Genomic DNA, 20,967 nt, shown 5'->3' with positions numbered 1-20,967 from the left:
TTTTAATGTGTCTTATCCTCTGAGTTCACTCGTTTAATATGCTGAAGACTGGAGATCAAAGGAACACACAAAGTCTGGGATAAAATATATCAAACATGAAACAGCTGTTGATTCTGCAAACAGGAACATATATTTACTCTTGTGCTGTAGTTCTGAAACATTTAGAGAGTATTTTCATTTTATTTTACTTTTTTGGGCTTCTTTAGCCTTTGTTTTATGCAGCAGGGGTCCGTGGGTTGGAACTGACCTGAGGGCCGCTGCTGCAAAGACACAGTCTATGCACATGGGGCACCTGCTCCACCAGGTGAGCTATTCAGCATCTTTTTGTCCATGGTTTTATTAGTATTATTATTATTATTATTATTATTTTATAATTACTATCAAATAATTCTGCCTCCACATCAGAATTTTTGGATTATGAAATGAAAATCAATCAGCAGTCTTTTAAAACTTCCTTGAATTGTGTAACAAACTTTAAATCAGCATTAATTTCTGTGAGTTATAATTCAACCGTTGATTTGAAAATCAGTGATGTCATAGACAAAATTTAATACACGCCTGATGTTGTGAGGGATTAGACGTCACTAGCAAGTTTTAAGTCTCCGCTGTAAAATGTGTGGGCCAACAGATAAGCTAAAAAGTCTTAAAGGGATAGTGCAGCCAAAAATGAAAATTCAGCCATTATCTACTCACCCATATGCCGAGGGAGGCTCAGGTGAAGTTTTAGAGTCCTCACATCACTTGCAGAGATCCAAGGGGAGAGGAGGTAGCAACACAACTCCACCTAATGGAGGCTGACGGCGCCCCAGATTCAAACGTCCAAAAACACATCATTGAAACCACAAAATATCTCCGCTCACGTGTGTGTGCTTGCATGAGACCGTGAGACATGGGCACCGTGTTCATATGTGTTCACGTGCTTTCCTGGTCTCGCATGCAAGCGCACACACATGTGAGCGTGGTGCCCAGAGAGGCAGTCAGAGCTACAGGCTACAATGAGGCTAAAAACAGAGTTCAAATGAGGTTTTTCCAAACAACTTTTTATGTCGGGGCTTCAGGACACTTGGATCACTACGGACGAGCAGTATGGAGATATTTTGTGGTTTCAATGATGTGTTTTTGGACGTTTGAATCTGGGGCGCCGTCAGCCTCCATTAGGTGGAGTTGTGTTGCTACCTCCTCTCCCCTTGGATCTCTGCAAGTGATGTGAGGACTCTAAAACTTCACCTGAGCCTCCCTCGGCATATGGGTGAGTAGATAATGGCTGAATTTACATTTTTGGGTGAACTATCCCTTTAAACTCTGTAGAGTGCACTGAAATTGGTAGAAAAACGTAAAGCATGTCTGATTTATATTTTGAGAGCTAAACTTGCAAAAACACCAATATGGCCTTTTCAATATGGCCTTGTTTTATCAACACTGCCCTCTGCTGGGTGAAACTGTAAGTACATGCAACAGGGAGCAGATTTTGGCACTTTGATCATTTAATTATTAATATTCATGATGCCTCAAAACAGACACAAAATAGAAAAGTACATTCTCATTAATGTTTATGAATTATCACAAATTCATCCACTAATGCTTCGTTTATCAAAACACAAACAGTTTGGCTTCCTGCAGGACAGACAGGTGTCTCCAGTCCAGATGTCTTCAGGCTGCGTACAGTAGGATCTAATGTCCACATCTGTAAAGTCTTGAGACAGAGTCCTGAGCTCAGTGTCAGTTCAGCTCCCTCCTCTCTTCTTCTCGGCCACCTCTTCTATCTGCTTCATCCTTCTCTCCAGGATCTCCACCCTCCTGGCTTCGTTGCGAGCTCGCTCCTGAGCCCTGAGCTCCTCCACATCCACAAAGAACCTGTGCCTGCAGGGAGGAGGAGGAGGAGGAGGAGGAGGAGGAGGAGGAGGAGGAGGAGGAGGAAGAGGAAGTGTTATTATATATTGGAAAACTCTTTTTTTTTGGTAGTTTTAAGCTGTATGCAGCTGAAACTAATTAATCGATCAACAGAAAGTGAATCTGTGACTCTTCTGATAACTGATCAACTGTTTGAACCAGTTATTAAAACACAAACACCAAATATTTGCTGGTTCAAGCTTCTGAATGTGAGAATTTGCAGTTTGTGTTTGTCTTATGTGTCTAACAGTAAACTATTTATCTTTTGTTTTTGAACTATTTGGGAATTTTTGGACACTTTGGTCTCAGTTTGGGGACGACTTATTTTTAATGACAAACATTTGGAGCTTGATCAGGAAGTATGGACAAAGAGTCACATTATTTTATCCTGTGCTGCTTTAACTTTGGTCTTTTTTGAAAAAAAAAAAAAAAAAAATCTGTCTCAGAACTTAAAGTATGATTATAAATCCCTGGAGTAGCTCTTTATTATTATTGTTCACAGATTCAGAGAGAACTGACATCATCAGGTGAGCCACATGAAATTAAACTGCAACTATTTTAATAATCAGTCGATCAATCTTTTTAATCATACTGCAAACAAAAGCAGAACTATTACACCACCTTTAAACACAGTTTCATTCTGCACACATACAGCTGCATTGTGTTTAAAGATGAATGAGGGACAGGCAGCAGGAGCAGTTACAGGTCAGCTGGGTGAAGGGAAGTGAACCGAGGTGCATCAGAAAACACTACAGCTCTATGCTGCCCTTCAGTATTATGAGCCTGACAGTTCCAAATGACAATTATTGCAGTAAAACACACAACATGCGATAACTCATAACTCACCTGTTAAAGAAAGCAGCTGCCAGTCCCACAATTAGTGTCCCAAATAAAATTGGTTTGGTCAGACGCTTTTTAGGGGACAGCTGGCGCGGCTTCATTTTACCTGAGTGTCCAGAGAAAAGGCCACAGGCCGGAATATAAACAGTAAAATAACCTACATGTGATTTTTACTTGACCTTTAATGATAACTGCTCGTTACATACCTCCTTCGTGTCGGGCACTTACTCGCGTAACACCACTTCCGTTTCCTGCTTTTTATCATCTTAAATTATATAATCTTAAAAAGTACACATTTAATCACGCACATCAGAATATATTAGGTGTTTTAATATGTTTTAAATTTGGTCGTCAGAACAATATTATTAATGTTACAAGTTATTTTAAAACGGATAAAGTAGGCGGGAGCTTGTTCTTGTACGGACACATTAAAGGGACGGATCAAAACAGGAAATGGCGGAAAGTGAACCCACATTTAAAAAGTTTGTTTGATCTGTTTAGGTCAGTTTGTTTGATATAACCGTCTGAATCTGGGGGAACATTGGAGCTAATGCTAAGCTAACGCATTTGTTAGCTTATTTTGTTAGAGTTGGTTTGTTTGGTCGTAGCAACAGGAGCTAATGCTAAGCTAATGCATTTATTAGCTTATTTTGTTAGAGTTGGTTTGTTTGGTCGTAGCAGCAGGAGCTAATGCTAAGCTAATGCATTGTTAGTTTGAGCTCTCCGTCTGAATGTGGGTGAACACCGGAGCTCATGTTGAGCTTATGCATTAGATAGTGTAATTTGTTGAAGTTGATTTGCTTCGTCTTAGTTTTAAGAGAACACAGGAGCTGTTGCGTTAGTTTGTTTGAGCTAATGCTAAGCTACTGTTGCTAACATGTGGAGAAAGGGCTCGTCTGAGGGCTCCGACCGGTTTGAATATTTACAGACTCTGGTCACAGAGTTTCAGGACACCGACAGTGAAGGTGAGTAACGTTACAGTCACTGTTATCTGTTATAATTCAGCTGTCTATGTGACTTAAGGTCATTGAGAACACTAATGTCTCCTTGAGGGATCTCTGGAAATAACAAACAGCTAGTTTTAGTCTGTAAAGGCCGCGATATGATCCGTAAACAACCTCCATCACCAGAACACAACAGGATCAGCTGTATCTGCTGTCAGTCTGACACTGGACAATGAATACATTTACTCACGTGTTGTTTTCAGCTACTTTATAGTGTCTGCCACACAATGTGTCCCTTCACAGTGCACAGTCTCTGCCCTGCTGTCAGGTATTTTATTTAGTGTATTCTCCATGTTCACCAAGGTGAGCAGGCATCATCTGGAGAAGTTTCTTCTTTCCCAACAGAACTTATTCTGGGACACACAGTCATTCAGATTGCATTTTCAGTCTGCCACCAAACACATCAGTGTCCCCTCTCTGTAATGCACAGCCTCTGCTCCACCTTCACTCATTTTATTTTGATTTATTTGATTTCACTTTTCTGTCAGAAAACAAATCTAAAATTTGTCCTTTGTCCCAACATGTCCACTGTTTCACATGAATACACATAAATATAAAATAAACCAAACAACATTTATCTGATCAACAAAGCCGTAATTACAAATGGTACAAATCACATCAGGCATTACGAAAAGTGAATAAATGAATAATTCCCTTTAATATTTAGTGTTTGACCCACTGAGAAGTCACACTCTAATTTAATAGATTGACAGACTAAGAAACAGAAGAGTTCCTAATAATTTTCAGTCGAGCCTGTGGCATTCAGATCGTGCCTAATAATTTTGGTGAATATGGAGAAATTTCTTTTTTTCCTGGCAACAGTTACAGAATGGGGGGACGCAGTTTTCAGACTCCATTCTTAGCCTTCTACAAAATGTATCCCCTCTTTATAATGCAGTGTCTTCCCTACCATCCAGTATTTAGTTTTGTGTACCTCAGGTCATGCCTAATAATCTTGGAATATGGAGACGTGTCTTCTTTTTGAGTAAAAGTTATAGAGGGGCACACGTTCAATCATTCTATCCCCTCTTCATAACGCACAGGGGTTGTTCCACACCAGCTCACCCAGGACTTCTGATTCATGTCATGGATTTTCCTGGGAAAAAGAACAAATTCATGGGATGTTGCTGAGTGAAGCTCCAGCTACTCTTTTAGTCCTGAATTTTTGAAGTTTTGACACTTTGAGCTAAATTTCAGCATTTTAATCAATCTTTGTTTGTGGTTTCTAACTTTGACCTTTGCAGTTCTTTTTATGTTTATTTTAAATCTCACTAAGTGCTTATTTTTCACCGGATTGTGTTGAAATGTGTCTTGAACATCTGAGAAACCCTCAGAATAATTTGCAACATGTATTTATGTAAATAGTCATTGCTGAGTGTTTTACACTGATCACAGGGGAATAGATAGTTTTTATGTCTCATGTAGTGCTGTGTGAATACAGTGACAGTTTCAGCAAATGTGTTTTTGTAATACAAGTTACAAACTGCAGCCTGAAGGAGAGGGGATCCAGGGGAATATCTTTCAACAGTATGCTAACATAACTTATCAACCAACACGTGTGCTGATAACAGTTTGTTTGTGATAGACTGATAGAACAGACTTAAATGAGTTAATCTAATAGTTATTATATTTAACTTGTTTGACTTCATCAGAGGCAAAGGAGCAGGTGCTGGCTAACCTGGCCAACTTTGCGTACGACCCAAAGAACACGGAGTATCTGAGGGAGCTGCAGGTGACCGACCTCTTCTTGGACGTGCTCACTGAGGAGAATGAAAACTTTGTGGAGTTTGGGATGGGTCAGTATAAATCATTGTCTTTCTCCCATTGTTTTTCATGGTGCAAATGCTGCCTCCTAACATCATCACTCTGCCTGTGTGTCGTGCTCTCAGGGGGGCTGTGTAACCTGAGCATGGACCCTGAATGCCGACGCATAATCCTGCAGAACAGCGGGATCAGCTTGGTAACGCATTGTCTGTCGAGCCAGAGGGAGGAGACCGTCCTGTCAGCCATCACTACACTCATGAACCTCACAACGCCGTCATCCCGCTCTGAGATCACTGACCCAGCCATCCTGCAGTGCATGCTGCGCTTCTCCCTCTCAGAGAGCCCCCGCCTGCGCAACCTGGCCGCTGTGTTTCTGCAGGACTGCTGCACTGAGGAGCAGGTGGCCCGAGCAGAGCAGCAGATGCAGGGACAGCAGACTGCAGTCGGCATCCCGCTGCCCAGGGACTAACTTACAGCTGAGGTATTCATTTGGGAGACTTTATTGTATTTAAGAGGATTAGTTTGCTCTCCATGAGAGTGTAAGAAATATGTTACTATATATGGGCACCCAGACCTCACACCCCCACCCGTCTGGTGTCAGTCTTTCCACCACATGTTGATACTGTTGCAGGGATCTGCTGACACAAGATTGAGGTCCCTCATAGGGACACACCAATCCGATATCTGGATTAAATATAGGCCCCGATATCATTAAATAGATGGATCGGGTGTCAGAAAATGCAAACTGTACCTGAGGCGATCCTTTTCCTTTAAATCTATTGCGACATGAGCTACATCACACGTCATGGAGCGAAGGAGAGAATCTGCTGTGTGGAGGTATTTCACACTGTTTCAACTGCTGTTGCACAATTGTTTATTTTTGTTAAAAATAAATAGTTCATCATTTCATTAATCTGTTTCATCTCGTTTCATTTTATCTTAGGAGAGAACTGTGTAGTCATCAATGCCTGATGCCTCTAGTCTTTTCTGTTCTACATGTAAAGGTTTATAGCTTCTTAGGTCAACCATGGTATCAGATCGGTATCAGGTATCAGCTGATACTCAAAGCCACAGCAATGGGATCGAAACTGAAAAAGCTGGATCGGTGCATCTCTAGTGCCTGACTGATTTTGGGTGTTCAGTTATGGCTCACAGTTTGTGTCTCAGTTCCTCCCAAAGGTGTTTGATGGGGTTGAGGTTGAAGTTCTTCCACACATGGAGCTGGCTTTGTGCACGAAGACACTGTGTTTGTCTCTTTCCTGTTTCAACGTGACAAAGTTTGAGGTGATATTTTTATTGTCTCAAATATCATAGCATGCTTTGGTATAACGATTTTTCTTAGTTGTTCACATAGTTTTGGGCATGTCGTAAATTCTTCAGGCTGCATTCAAACCAAATCAGGCGTTGTGGTGATTAGTTGAAGGGTTGTGTGGTGGAGTGGGAGTGTTGATTTGTAGGAGAGTGGAGGGTGCAGAGATTAAACCCAGTCTCCCCGTCTCAGTGATTGAATGTTTGTCTTCACTAAGTTTGTTTATGTTGACTTTAAAGATCTGTAGAATTCCTTTTGATTATCATTACTGCTGTGTCTGTACTGCAACAAGACACATGCACACACACAAACACAAGCAAGTGCTCTCCTTTCTGGGATTGTACACAACTAGGTGTTAAAATATACTTTATTTATTTTTCTCACTATAATATTAAACGATAGAAAAAGACTGTCCTGTAGATTGTGGGTATCTTCTGGTTTGACTGCTGGGTACACGATTGGCCGCTGCAGCGTGACGTCTAGTTGTGTTTCTCAAAAAGTTGATTCCGTTTCTAATTGTCACCACAGGCTACTGTAGCTGGAGGCATTATGTCGTCGGGCTGTCCGTATGTCCGTCCCATTGTCGTTAACGTGATATCTCAAGAATACCTTGAGGGAGTTTCTTCAAATTTGGCACAAACGTCCACTTGGACTGAAGAATGAACTGATTAGTGATCAAAGGTCACTGTGACCTCACAAAACATGTTTGTGGCCATAACTCAAGAATTCATGTGCTACTTATGACAAAACGTCACACACATGTCTACCAGGATAAAATTATGAAGTGATATTTTATATCCAAAAGGTCAAAGGTCAGTTTCACTGTAACATCATAACATTCTGTATAAAACACATTCGTTGCCATGAGTCGACATCATATCTCAGGAACAGAAGGAGAAACCCTTGGCCACATACTGAATTGGTGACTCTAACCTTGAAACTGTGCTGATTGTACTGAGACAGCCCTGCTAATGTGTCTGTTTCTTCACAGCTATCTTTTTCCTTGTGTCTGGAGAGGCGGGCCGTCAGATCTTCCTGGCCACACCTGAGCGTGTGGTCTCACCTTATAAAAAGGCCTCGTTTGTCATCCTGCTCTCTCCTTCCTGACAGCAGCTGACAGCCACATGGCCAACATGGTGTAGTTTGGTTTTCATTTGTTCCATTTGTTCTGTTTTACACACACACCACTTCAACATGCATTATTTCATCTTTTGCAGTATGTTTATTTAAATAAACGACCTCTGTACCTTGGAATGGTTGTGTAGACTCTCTGTTGTTGCAAACACAGATCCTCTGTGTGTGTGAAGCTTCCATGTTTTCACAGACATGAATGTAAACTGTCAGAGAAACTTGATTGGTGCGCGGAGGCGGTAATTCAGTAATTCTAGTTTGTGGATGTTTTTGTTTTTGTTTTGTGTCCCACCACAGCTTAGACTCACTACCTATGTTCAGATGAATGGAAGGAGTCACATTTTCATGCTAATGCCTGGTTTGATGCTGATGCAGCCTAAAGCCAGCAGTCGTCTGGTGCTTATTTATTCCCACATATGTGGCTGCTGTTCTGTATTTTTTTCTATCATGGTCAGAGCACATGCTTAAAGCTGTAGTGTGGAGTTTTTGTTTCCCTCCGCTGGCAGTGAGAGGTATTACACACACGCTCATAACATATGCCTGTGGGTGAACTTCTGCATCTGCCCCGCTCCCAGGAGCGCTTTCCTCCACTCTTTTATGCAGTTTATTTTTTATCTAGAGCATCCATTCCAGAAACTGTTCTTGGAGGCTTCTTAGGATTTTCCACCTTGTCTTCTGCCATACTGCAAACCTGCCCCCCCCTTACTTCAAACTGTCAGCACACATAGTAACAGAAAAAAACATGAGAATCTGGCACATTCAGGTTAAGTATTGAGGGAACAAAATAAAAAGCAGTGACAAACAGAAAAAGTCAACAAAAACAAAACAAATCAAATGTAAAATTAATTAAATAATCTCTCCTTCCTTTCACTGTGACTGGTTGATGTTAAACACATACATACATAATACATCTAGTGTGCCTGCGAGGGGAACGTTCTCAGAGGTGTCCGACACCAAAACTCCGGTTTAGTGTGAAACACAAAGAGCTTCAGCATCAGCATAATGTCAACTTTAAGCGTTGTGCTCTTTGTTACTACATGAGGGAAACTGGATAGTTTGTGTTACAGTGAAGGGCTGCTCTACTGTACTGTGACAGATTAATACAGTTGATTGCTAATGGCACAAAAACAGCATGTGAATAATTTAATTTTATTGACCTCCAAAAGGGTATGAAGAGAAGTGAACAAATCTCACTTGTAAAGTCAGGTTCACTGACTAAGATCAGTGTCAGTCTCCAAAAATGTACATTCCTCTGGCTTTGAAGTGATTTCTTAACACCCGGGGCGGATGCTGGAGCACCCAACTGGTTGACTCTTGCACTTGGCGCTCTTTGTAAGAATACCATGTCCTGAAACGTTAAATCCAAACCCCCAAAAATATGTAAAATCTAAAAAAAACAACAAAGTAAAATAAACCTTGAGGTTCTTTCTTAAGAGCCAGGAGCACTGTTTGTTTTCTTCTCTTCTCTTCTTAAGAGCTATTTCTGGGCCGAGTCCTTCAGGTCTAGACGGACGACGACATCTGATCCTGCAGCCCAGCGTCAGTTGGACTGCACGTGTAGCCCAGTCAGACTGGAGAGGAAATTCTTTACAGCTTTGAGAGTGTATGTGTCTGTGATACTCGTTCATTTCAAATGCCACAGAATTCTCATTTTCTGTAAGGGTGTGTGTGTGTGTGTGTGTGTGTCTGTTTCTGAATGGCATTCCAACAGCTTAAGAGGCGAGCACCTGCCGCCGACATCAGTAAAAAATACCTTCATTCTTCCCGTAAAAAGAGAAACACCCCGCCTGGTTTTAATAATGTGGTACAAAGTTTATTTCAAATGGATGTAAAAATATTTTAATAGTTTGTTATTTTTGCAGGATAAAAAAAGAACTCTAGAGAACAGGGGGGTTCAACAGTTCTGCACCGATCTTCAGTCTGCTCTAAGTTCACATGTTTTATTACACCTATATTATATAGTAGGAGGGTAATAAAAGATATGGCTGGTGTTATTCTAGATTTTTCTTTTTGTCAACAAATCCCATGAAAAGACCAAATCCACATCCATCCATCCACATCTGGTCACAGGAATTTTTAGCAAACGTTATTCCAACAGGAAGACAGTGCAAAAGTCAAAATGAACTGCAGTGTGTGTGCTCAGGGAAATGAAGGAACACTCAGCGTGATGTGTTTTTGTGCACACATGCAAGTTGTAGTTGGATCAATTGTTGGTTTTGATCTTTTAATGGGATTTATTGACAGTAAGAAAATTGCCAATCCCTGTGTTTGTGTAAGACAATATTCAATAACTAAATTCTCTTCATCCATGACTCACTTCTCCTTCTTCAGTCCGAGCTGCTGCTCTGCTTCTATGCGTAGTTTGTGTTTCTGGATCTGAAAGAAGAGACAGAAAAATGTGTTGTGAGTTGTAGTAAAGCTGAAGACTGTAACTGCAACTGCACTCATTACACCTGTTTAAAGAACAGGAATTGAAATTTAACCGACTCTATCACATTGGTGAGGTTCTGCAAATGCATTGGACCTGCTGTCACTACGCACAAATGTTATCCACGATTGTAGCTGTTTATAGCGTCCATACTACTTGTTCATTACCACACACCTGTTAAGGTTACGATTACATTTTGTATGGACGACATGCTATACTATGGCGTTTTTTGGATGATTTCAGACGACATGCTATACTATGGCGGGTTTTTTTTTGATGATTTTGGACGACATGGTATACTATGACTTTTTTTGATTTCGGACGACATGCTATACTATGACGTTTTTTTGATGATTTTGGACGATATGCTATACTATGACTTTTTTTGATTTCGGACGACATGCTATACTATGACGTTTTTTTGATGATTTTGGACGACATGCTATACTATGACGTTTTTTTGATGATTTTGGACGACATGCTATACTATGACGTTTTTTGGATGATTTCGGACAACATGCTATACTATGACTTTTTTCAATGATTTTGGACGACATGCTATACTATGACGTTTTTTCATCATTTCTGACGACATGCTATACTATGAGGTTTTTCATCATTTCGGACAACATGCTATACTATGACGTTTTTCAATGATTTTGGACGACATACTATACTGTGACGTTTTTTCATCATTTCTGACGACATACTATACTGTGACGTTTTTTCATCATTTCTGACGACATGCTATACTGTGACGTTTTTTCATCATTTCTGACGACATGCTATACTATGACGTTTTTTCATCATTTCGGACGACATGCTATACTATAACATTGTTCAATGATTTTGGACGACATGCTATACTATGACGTTTTTTCATCATTTCTGACGACATGCTATACTATGAGGTTTTTTCATCATTTCGGACAACATACTAAACTATGACGTTTTTTCATCGTTTTGGACGACATACTAAACTGTGACATTTTTTCATGATTTTGGACGACATGCTATACTATGACGTTTTTTCATCATTTCTGACGACATGCTATACTATGAGGTTTTTTCATCATTTCGGACAACATACTAAACTATGACGTTTTTTCATCATTTCGGACGACATGCTATACTATAACATTGTTCAATGATTTTTGACGACATGCTATACTATGACGTTTTTTCATCATTTCTGACGACATGCTATACTATGACGTTTTTTCATCATTTCTGACGACATGCTATACTATGACGTTTTTTCATCGTTTCGGACGACATACTAAACTATGACGTTTTTTCATCGTTTCGGACGACATACTAAACTGTGACATTTTTTCATGATTTTGGACGACATGCTATACTATGACGTTTTTTCATCATTTCTGACGACATGCTATACTATGAGGTTTTTTCATCATTTCGGACAACATACTAAACTATGACGTTTTTTCATCATTTCGGACGACATGCTATACTATAACATTGTTCAATGATTTTTGACGACATGCTATACTATGACGTTTTTTCATCATTTCTGACGACATGCTATACTATGACGTTTTTTCATCATTTCGGACAACATACTAAACTATGATGTTTTTTCATCATTTCGGACGACATGACGTTTTTCAATGATTTTGGACGACATGCTATACTATGACTTTTCATGATTTTGGACGACATGCTATACCATGACGTTTTTCATGATTTTGGACGACATGCTATACTATGACATTTTTTCATGGTTTTTGACGACATGCTATACTATGACGTTTTTCAATGATTTTGGACGACATGCTATACTACGGCTTTTTTTCATGATTTTGGACAACATGCTATACTATGACGTTTTTCAACGATTTTGGACGACATGCTATACTATGACGTTTTTCAATGATTTTGGACGACATGCTATACCATGGCTTTTTTTTATGATTTAGGGCGACATGTTATAGTTTGACGGGTTTTTTTCATGATTTCAGACGACATGCTATACTATGACGTTTTTCAATGATTTTGGACGACATGCTATACTATGACGTTTCATGATTTTGGACGACATGCTATACCATGACGTTTTTCATGATTTTGGACGACATGCTATACTATGACATTTTTTCATGGTTTTTGACGACATGCTATACTATGACGTTTTTCAATGATTTTGGACGACATGCTATACTACGGCTTTTTTTCATGATTTTGGACAACATGCTATACCATGACGTTTTTCAATGATTTTGGACGACATGCTATACTACGGCTTTTTTTCATGATTTTGGACGACATGCTAAACTGACTTTTTTTCATGATTTTGGACGACATGCTATACTATGACTTTTCATGATTTTGGACGACATGCTATACCATGACGTTTTTCATGATTTTGGACGACATGCTATACTATGACATTTTTTCATGGTTTTTGACGACATGCTATACTATGACGTTTTTCAATGATTTTGGACGACATGCTATACTACGGCTTTTTTTCATGATTTTGGACAACATGCTATACCATGACGTTTTTCAATGATTTTGGACGACATGCTATACTACGGCTTTTTTTCATGATTTTGGACGACATGCTAAACTGACTTTTTTTCATGATTTTGGACGACATGCTATACTATGACTTTTTTTCAGTGATTTTGGACCACATGCTATACTATGACGTTTTTCAATGATTTTGGACGACATGCTATACTACGGCTTTTTTTCATGATTTTGGACGACATGCTATACCATGGCTTTTTTTTATGATTTAGGGCGACATGTTATAGTTTGACGGGTTTTTTTCATGATTTCAGACGACATGCTATACTATGACGTTTTTCAATGATTTTGGACGACATGCTATACTATGACGTTTCATGATTTTGGACGACATGCTATACCATGACGTTTTTCATGATTTTGGACGACATGCTATACTATGACATTTTTTCATGGTTTTTGACGACATGCTATACTATGACGTTTTTCAATGATTTTGGACGACATGCTATACTACGGCTTTTTTTCATGATTTTGGACAACATGCTATACCATGACGTTTTTCAATGATTTTGGACGACATGCTATACTACGGCTTTTTTTCATGATTTTGGACGACATGCTAAACTGACTTTTTTTCATGATTTTGGACGACATGCTATACTATGACTTTTCATGATTTTGGACGACATGCTATACCATGACGTTTTTCATGATTTTGGACGACATGCTATACTATGACATTTTTTCATGGTTTTTGACGACATGCTATACTATGACGTTTTTCAATGATTTTGGACGACATGCTATACTACGGCTTTTTTTCATGATTTTGGACAACATGCTATACCATGACGTTTTTCAATGATTTTGGACGACATGCTATACTACGGCTTTTTTTCATGATTTTGGACGACATGCTAAACTGACTTTTTTTCATGATTTTGGACGACATGCTATACTATGACTTTTTTTCAGTGATTTTGGACCACATGCTATACTATGACGTTTTTCAATGATTTTGGACGACATGCTATACTACGGCTTTTTTTCATGATTTTGGACGACATGCTATACCATGACGTTTTTCATGATTTTGGACGACATGCTATACTATGACATTTTTTCATGGTTTTTGACGACATGCTATACTATGACGTTTTTCAATGATTTTGGACGACATGCTATACTACGGCTTTTTTTCATGATTTTGGACAACATGCTATACCATGACGTTTTTCAATGATTTTGGACGACATGCTATACTACGGCTTTTTTTCATGATTTTGGACGACATGCTAAACTGACTTTTTTTCATGATTTTGGACGACATGCTATACTATGACTTTGTTTCAGTGATTTTGGACCACATTCTATACTATGACGTTTTTCAATGATTTTGGACGACATGCTATACTACGGCTTTTTTTCATGATTTTGGACGACATGCTAAACTATGACTTTTTTTCATGATTTTGGACGACATGCTATACTATGACTTTTTTTCATGATTTTGGACGACATGCTATACTATGACTTTTTTTCATGATTTTGGACGTCATGCTATACTATGACGTTTTTCAACGATTTTGGACGACATGCTATACTATGACGTTTTTCAATGATTTTGGACGACATGCTATACCATGGCTTTTTTTTATGATTTAGGGCGACATGTTATAGTTTGACGGGTTTTTTTCATGATTTCAGACGACATGCTATACTATGACGTTTTTCAATGATTTTGGACGACATGCTATACTATGACGTTTTTCAATGATTTCGGACGACATGCTATACTATGACTTTTTTCATGATTTTGGACCACATGCTATACTATGACGTTTTTCAATGATTTTGGACGACATGCTATACTACGGCTTTTTTTCATGATTTTGGACGACATGCTAAACTATGACTTTTTTTCATGATTTTGGACGACATGCTATACTATGACTTTTTTTCATGATTTTGGACGACATGCTATACTATGACTTTTTTTCATGATTTTGGACGTCATGCTATACTATGACGTTTTTCAACGATTTTGGACGACATGCTATACTATGACGTTTTTCAATGATTTTGGACGACATGCTATACCGTGGCTTTTTTTTATGATTTAGGGCGACATGTTATAGTTTGACGGGTTTTTTTCATGATTTCAGACGACATGCTATACTGTGACGTTTTTTCATGATTTTGGACGACATGTTATACTATGACTTTTTTCCATGATTTTGGACAACATACTATACTATGACTTTTTTCATGATTTTGGACGACATGCTTTTCTATGTCGTTTTTTTTATGATTTAGGACGACATGCTATAGTTTGACCTTTTTTTCATGATTTTGGACGACATGCTATACTATGATTTTTTTACATAATTTTGGACAACATGCTAGTCTATGTCATTTTTTTATGATTTTGGACGACATGCTATACTATGACTTTTTTTCATTATTTTTGATAACATACTATTCTATGACTTTTTTCATGATTTTTGACTATATACTATATACATACTATATATCATACATTTTTTTGGAGATTTTGACGACACGCTATATCATGAGCCACACAGCCATGCGGAGAGCTTGCACAAAATGACAGCTGTTCCGGTGCTGTTGGAGAACCTCACCAACGATACAGTTGGTGACTAATGTTAATTGCCTTTGCAATAAATGCTCTGGCTCTGAGACGACCGGATGGATTTCTGGTATGCCAGAAATATCGGTCAGCTGTTTTGCAGTTTCTGTGAAAGTCAATCTTCTTCACTGAGCGTCTACAAGACAGAAAATTAGCTCTTTTTTTTCTCATAATATCGGACAATTTGTTTACAGTTACTAAACATGCATTACATTGTGTCCCCACACAACCCAGAACCTTGCAGCCTGCAGTATTAAGGTGTCACCTATCTGGGATCAGTTAGTCTAATAAGGGGAAAAATTGCACAGTCTCCTCAATGTGACCTGTGTTGATATTATGTGTCCAGGACTGTTAATACTAAGTGGATTATAAATAAAGTAAAATGAACTAAAGGAGTCTCAGATCGAGGGGCTGGTTTTATCTGATAGGCTGCTTTGGGACGAGGTCCACCGCCCTTCTGGGTTCATCTAACAGGACGCGGTGTGCGTGCAGACGAGCTAATAGCTCCCTTTCCCTCCTGTCTGGGGGCATTCGGGTCAGGCCTGTCCAAATACAACGCCATGTCTACAGTAAATTATTTTAAACAGCCTCCCATGAGAGAAACACAAGAACCAGAACTCGTATTGGCATGTTCCTGTATCACTGATCTGTTTCTTATTCTGGCCTCAGTAAACACATCATAATAAACCCTGTTTGTCTGTTATTTGCAGGAATATATGAGCTCTTACCTTTCCAGTAATGGTGAGGGGGTAGCTGGTCACAAACAGAATATAGCGAGGGATCTTGAAGTGAGCGATCTGCAATGAGCAGATGAAGCAGAGTTGTTTAACAGGAAGATAAAGTCTAATATAATTCCAGCTCATTCTGAAATATTAAAAAGAGAATCAGGCCTCACCTGTCCCTTGCAGTAAGCCTTGATTTCTTCTACAGTGCATTCCTCTCCATCAATGAGTTTGATACAGGCACAGACCTCTTCACCCATACGAGCATCCTCCACTCCGACCACCTGACAAAAAAACAAAAGAACATGTAGCTCCACAGCAAGAAAAATAAAGTTGACAGAGTGTACAGAAACATGAAGATCACACTGAGAGGTACATCAAAAAATATCTGTCTTTGAATAATAATTTGTGTTCTTAAATTAACTCTCCTCCTCGTCCCTCATTGAAAATCAAACATCTATAAATGCTCTATATCTGATCTAGAGATGTGACCTACAGGTGACACAATATCTAACTTTTACTGGATCATGATTCAGACCAGCCGTGATGTGACAAAATCCTGCTCCTTCGTTCACGTGTTCAGATGTAAGGTGAGCTCAGACACACTTTCTCCCTTCAGCTGTTCAAAGTCAAAACAGACGTCTCGTGTCAAACTCTGCACAAACATCATTCTGCAGACAGAAACTCTGATATCCAAGTGAAGGAACAAGAAGAAAACACGTTTGTGAGTGGAAGAAGTGAAAACAAGGATTACTGCACTCGTGACACAAAGCTACGACTTCGCACATGAAGGTCCAGTGATAGTAAAGCCAAGATAAGGTTCTGTCCCTGATGTCCAACAATACGAACGCATCATTTATTCACTTCTGAAAAAAACTTCTGCTCCTGTTTTCCTGAATTAACAAGGTAAACGTTTTTTTCATGAAACCTTTCTTGTAATTCTGAGGGAATAATCTTCATAATTCAGAAAATTGAGCAGAATTTTTTAAATGAAAACTTCTCAAAATTCTGACATAATATTCTTGTTAATTCATAAACACGATAAACTTATTGGTTAAATTTCTCAAAAATTAAAGGGGAAAAGAGCCAGTGATGGAGGGTGAAGCCTCTGCCGCTTATCATGACACGCCATCTGTGAACTGCAATGCATCTCTCTCCTGATCTTCACTTCCTTTATCCAATAAAGACATAACATACCCTCATAATTACATTTAAAAACAACAAAAAATAACAACAATTGAAAATTGAATACAATTTTCAAACATTGTCATTTGAAAAAAAAGTTGTGATTGAAGGCAGGCATTGATTGATTGGTGGCATTGATCAAGATCAAGATAATTAAAAATGAATTCATTCCTATCTCATTTATGTTCATTTCTACCTCGTCCATCCTCTGGCTGTTTGAGCTCACCTGTGCCTCCTTGACTTTGGGGTGTGTGTGCAGGAACTGTTCGATCTCAGCTGGGTAAATGTTCTCTCCTCCTCTGATGATCATGTCTTTAATCCTGCCCTCGATGCGACAGTAACCGAACCCGTCCATTCTGCCGATGTCTCTGAAACACAATGAGGCGAGTTATCATTTCGTCCTGTTGTTGATGTTTAAAAGTTTATGCAAATATTTTTCCTTGTATAAACACAATCTCTGTCTTCCTACGTCTCTCTCTACCCATAATTACTGTAATGATTATTAACACTGTCAGACTGTATTTGAGCTGCTTACACAATAACGTTTCCTACTGTGTGACGATTTGTGCACAGACGCTGTAACTGACAGTTTCCACTCACCCAGTTTTATACCATCCTTCTTTAGTGATGCACTCTTGTGTTTTGGCTTCGTCCCCCCAGTACTCCGGCATCACACAGTAACCTCTGATCAGAATCTCGCCCATCGTCCCGAGAGGCAGCAGCTCTCCTGTTGAAGGGTCCACGATTTTAGCCTGCGGAGCAGTTGATGACACGGAGTCATTCAGAACATGGAGATAATGATGGTGTAAAAATCACTGTTAATGAAACCTTTCATTCTGTCACTAATAATCAAAGAATAATTTAATTAAATATCAGTCACCTCGAAGTGGTACTTTAATGTGTTATTTGATTCCAACAAAATTATTGTTTCATTTTTCTTTCTACACAGATGAACATTTTTTCCCCACACTTGTAATGTTTTTATACATCAGCACTCAGTGTCCATTTTATTAAGCAGCCACTCCAGGCTGTTGTGATGTCACGATCGCAGCCTTTAAAGCAAACTCAAGCAATCCTTGTGAATTCTGTGTAACTCTGGAATTTTTTCCGATCGCCGCAACTTTTCCTGCAAATTTGACCAGTTATTGTAGCTAGTTCACAAATCAGTCCCTCGCACAACATCCCCAAACTCACTTCCTTGTTCCTGGTTGTGAGGATGCTATACTCTATTAACTGCACATGTATGCACAATCTGTTGGATTTTGGTATCGGAAGTGTTCTGGTTTCGGTCTGTAGTCCGAGTACTACTGACCAATCAAGTGCGAACAGCAGGTGAGCAGTCCATGTGGAGAGGTGGAGTGCATTGCCCAAAATGTAATCTAACATCAGACAAAGTTTTAGCCCTGTATTCATTTCTGTTATTTATCTGCATTCATATCTGTTTATGGAGAGATCAGAGAGTCAGAGAGAGCTGACTGCTGGAGATACTGGCCCTCGCCCCCAGAGGCTTATCGTCGTTAGACACTAGCTGTTGTATGAAGAATGAGGGCCGATTACATTTAACATACAGGTTAGTGGTAATGTTAGTATCGTAGAAATCACAAACTCCCAACACTTTAATTCTTACTATAACAAGGTGCTTTCAATTTTTTATGAATTATTAAAAAAATTAAAAGCAACTATTTTTGCAGTTTTCACTTTGCCTCCAAAAATTTCATTGCAAAAAAACAAAAAGCCTAAAAACACTGGAACGTAATTTTTTAAGAGAAACTGCTGTGAAATGAGACATTTTACGCAGCAACAACCCCAAATCTGAAGTGCTATATCGAAAGCAACTGGACCTGTTTCTTGAAGACGTTTCGCCTCTTGTCCAAGAAGCTGTTTAGGTTCAGAGCTGCAGGCTTTGAACTCTGATAGAACTGAATAAGCTTCTTGGAAAGGAGGCGAAACGTCTTCAAGAAACTCAAGCAAGTCCACTTGCCTAAGATATAGCTTTTGAGATTAAGCCAGCTAGACCCTGGAGGGACTGATTAGGTCCACATTTCTATGTCTGGGTATGACCCCAGTTTGCCCCCAGAACATCTTCATTTCTTCACGGCATGGATTCAACATGGTGCTGGAAGTGCTCCTCACAGATTCTGGTCCCCCCCTCTGAGCTCGAGAGGCTGCGTTGTATGAAAATCCAAGGGGATCAGCAGTTTCTGAGATACAGCAGGTCTGACATCAACAATAACTTCCGTCACATTTCTGCGACACGATCAGCTGGTTAGATACTTTTACAATTAATGAGCAGGTGTGCCTAATAAAGTGGTGAGAGACGCACTCTGATCTTTTCTCAAGTAAAGGCAGTATGGCCACTCTGTAAAAATTCTCTGTTACAAGTAAAAGTCCTGTGTTATGTTCAAGATTTGACTCAAGTCAAACTACAAAAGAAGAAATGGCAAAATGTACTTAAAGTATTAGAGTAAAAGTACTTTACCTTTTAGAGTGTATTAATATTACTGATGCTTTACCACATAAGCAGCATCTTAACGTCACCGCTAGTGGAGCGTATTCTAATTACTTTATACACTACAGTTTCATTTATAGCACAGTGTCATATTTTATAAATTCATCATGTTTTGTTTGTAAAATCTTCGTGTGTGTAAAGTTACTTTCAGTTGTCAGATAAATGTAGTGGAATAAAAAGTAAAAAACAGACATCTCAAAATTATACTTAAGTACTTTAGCAGATGTACTTAGTTACTTTCCACCAAATAAAGTGCACGATGTCTTTATGAAGGAGCATGTTGACGTACCTCTATGTGGTCACAGATGAAGCCGACGGTCTCAGACTTCCTCTCCATGTTGTCTGTCGGGGAGCCTAAGAAGGTGACGGGGCTGTTCTCCGTGGTGCCGTATCCAATCTGTCAATCACACAAACAACTTGCGGTGAGCAGAGACGAGGACGGATGACAAAAGCTGCACCTCAGCCCGACTGGTTCTTTCCCTTAAACTCCTAAAATATTTTACACATCGTCTATTACAGTTTTTATGAGATACTATCTAATAGCATTTTTTTAAATGATTTTTTTTATAGCAAACTATACTATGACATCTTTTTATGAGTGACATACTATATTACAATTTTCTAATTAATTTTTAGGACTCCTTAAAAAAAAAAACCATAACATCCTTTGCCTTTTTTTAAACAATTATTTTTATGACCTACTATACTATATATTTGGAAAGACAAGCTTATAACATGACAGTAGCTGCATCTTCATTCACAGCGTTGATCTTCCCAGTTTTTACTATATAAAATTAGGAACAGGAAATCACACAAGCAACTATTTACACAGGTGAACAGTGGGAGATAATGTTGCCAGCCAGGTCAGATAATAGAGTGACAAGAAGTAATAAAACACAGTAAAGTAAAGTCTAACGGACCACAGGCTCAGATAAAGTCAGCTCTAATATATGCCACCCATTTGTTCCAAATTAGATAGAATTGATATTTTGAGTTCTTAAACAATATGTTATTATTTTGAATATTTCTAAAACTA

At 38.9% G+C, this 20,967-nt stretch overlaps 2 protein-coding genes and 1 long non-coding RNA gene across 3 annotated transcripts in view; 1 reads left to right on the top strand and 2 right to left on the bottom strand.

Moving 5' to 3' along the window:
- Nucleotides 1-1,466: 1,466 nt before the first annotated feature.
- Nucleotides 1,467-3,099, bottom strand: LOC144459412 (uncharacterized). The gene is made up of 2 exons (XR_013488391.1): nucleotides 2,737-3,099; nucleotides 1,467-1,860 (listed from the first exon to the last, which is right to left on the bottom strand). It is a non-coding gene; the product is annotated as an uncharacterized LOC144459412 (long non-coding RNA).
- A 57-nt stretch (nucleotides 3,100-3,156) lies between these two features.
- On the top strand, nucleotides 3,157-8,061 carry armc7 (armadillo repeat containing 7). Its single transcript, XM_033610873.2, has 4 exons — nucleotides 3,157-3,695; nucleotides 5,387-5,530; nucleotides 5,624-5,979; nucleotides 7,799-8,061. Exons 1-3 carry the CDS (start codon nucleotides 3,608-3,610, stop codon nucleotides 5,965-5,967), a joined length of 576 nt encoding a protein of 191 aa, XP_033466764.1. The 5' UTR covers nucleotides 3,157-3,607; the 3' UTR covers nucleotides 5,968-5,979; nucleotides 7,799-8,061.
- Nucleotides 8,062-9,729: 1,668 nt separating this feature from the next.
- The window catches only part of acsf2 (acyl-CoA synthetase family member 2), a 60,201-nt gene continuing 48,963 nt past the window's right edge, over nucleotides 9,730-20,967 (bottom strand). Inside the window, exons 11-16 of the mRNA XM_078163584.1 lie at nucleotides 20,221-20,328; nucleotides 18,023-18,174; nucleotides 17,649-17,790; nucleotides 16,411-16,521; nucleotides 16,244-16,312; nucleotides 9,730-10,314 (exon numbers count right to left, since the gene is read on the bottom strand). Coding sequence (XP_078019710.1) covers nucleotides 10,252-10,314; nucleotides 16,244-16,312; nucleotides 16,411-16,521; nucleotides 17,649-17,790; nucleotides 18,023-18,174; nucleotides 20,221-20,328 — 645 coding nt within the window. The 3' untranslated portion in view covers nucleotides 9,730-10,251. The remainder of the gene's footprint in view (nucleotides 10,315-16,243; nucleotides 16,313-16,410; nucleotides 16,522-17,648; nucleotides 17,791-18,022; nucleotides 18,175-20,220; nucleotides 20,329-20,967) is intronic.

The sequence above is a fragment of the Epinephelus lanceolatus genome, chromosome 21, assembly GCF_041903045.1.
Source record: "Epinephelus lanceolatus isolate andai-2023 chromosome 21, ASM4190304v1, whole genome shotgun sequence".
NCBI lineage: Eukaryota > Metazoa > Chordata > Actinopteri > Perciformes > Serranidae > Epinephelus > Epinephelus lanceolatus.
The sequence above is the reverse complement of the archived record's forward strand: the minus strand, read 5'-3'. Positions and strand labels throughout refer to the sequence as shown.

Coding starts and splice junctions, on each gene's coding strand:
- armc7 (XM_033610873.2), top strand. CDS start 3,608: ATGTGGAGAAAGGGCTCGTCTGAGGGCTCCGACCGGTTTGAATATTTA. Junction 3,696..5,386: donor TCAGGACACCGACAGTGAAG/GTGAGTAACGTT, acceptor TGACTTCATCAG/AGGCAAAGGAGCAGGTGCTG. Junction 5,531..5,623: donor CTTTGTGGAGTTTGGGATGG/GTCAGTATAAAT, acceptor TCGTGCTCTCAG/GGGGGCTGTGTAACCTGAGC.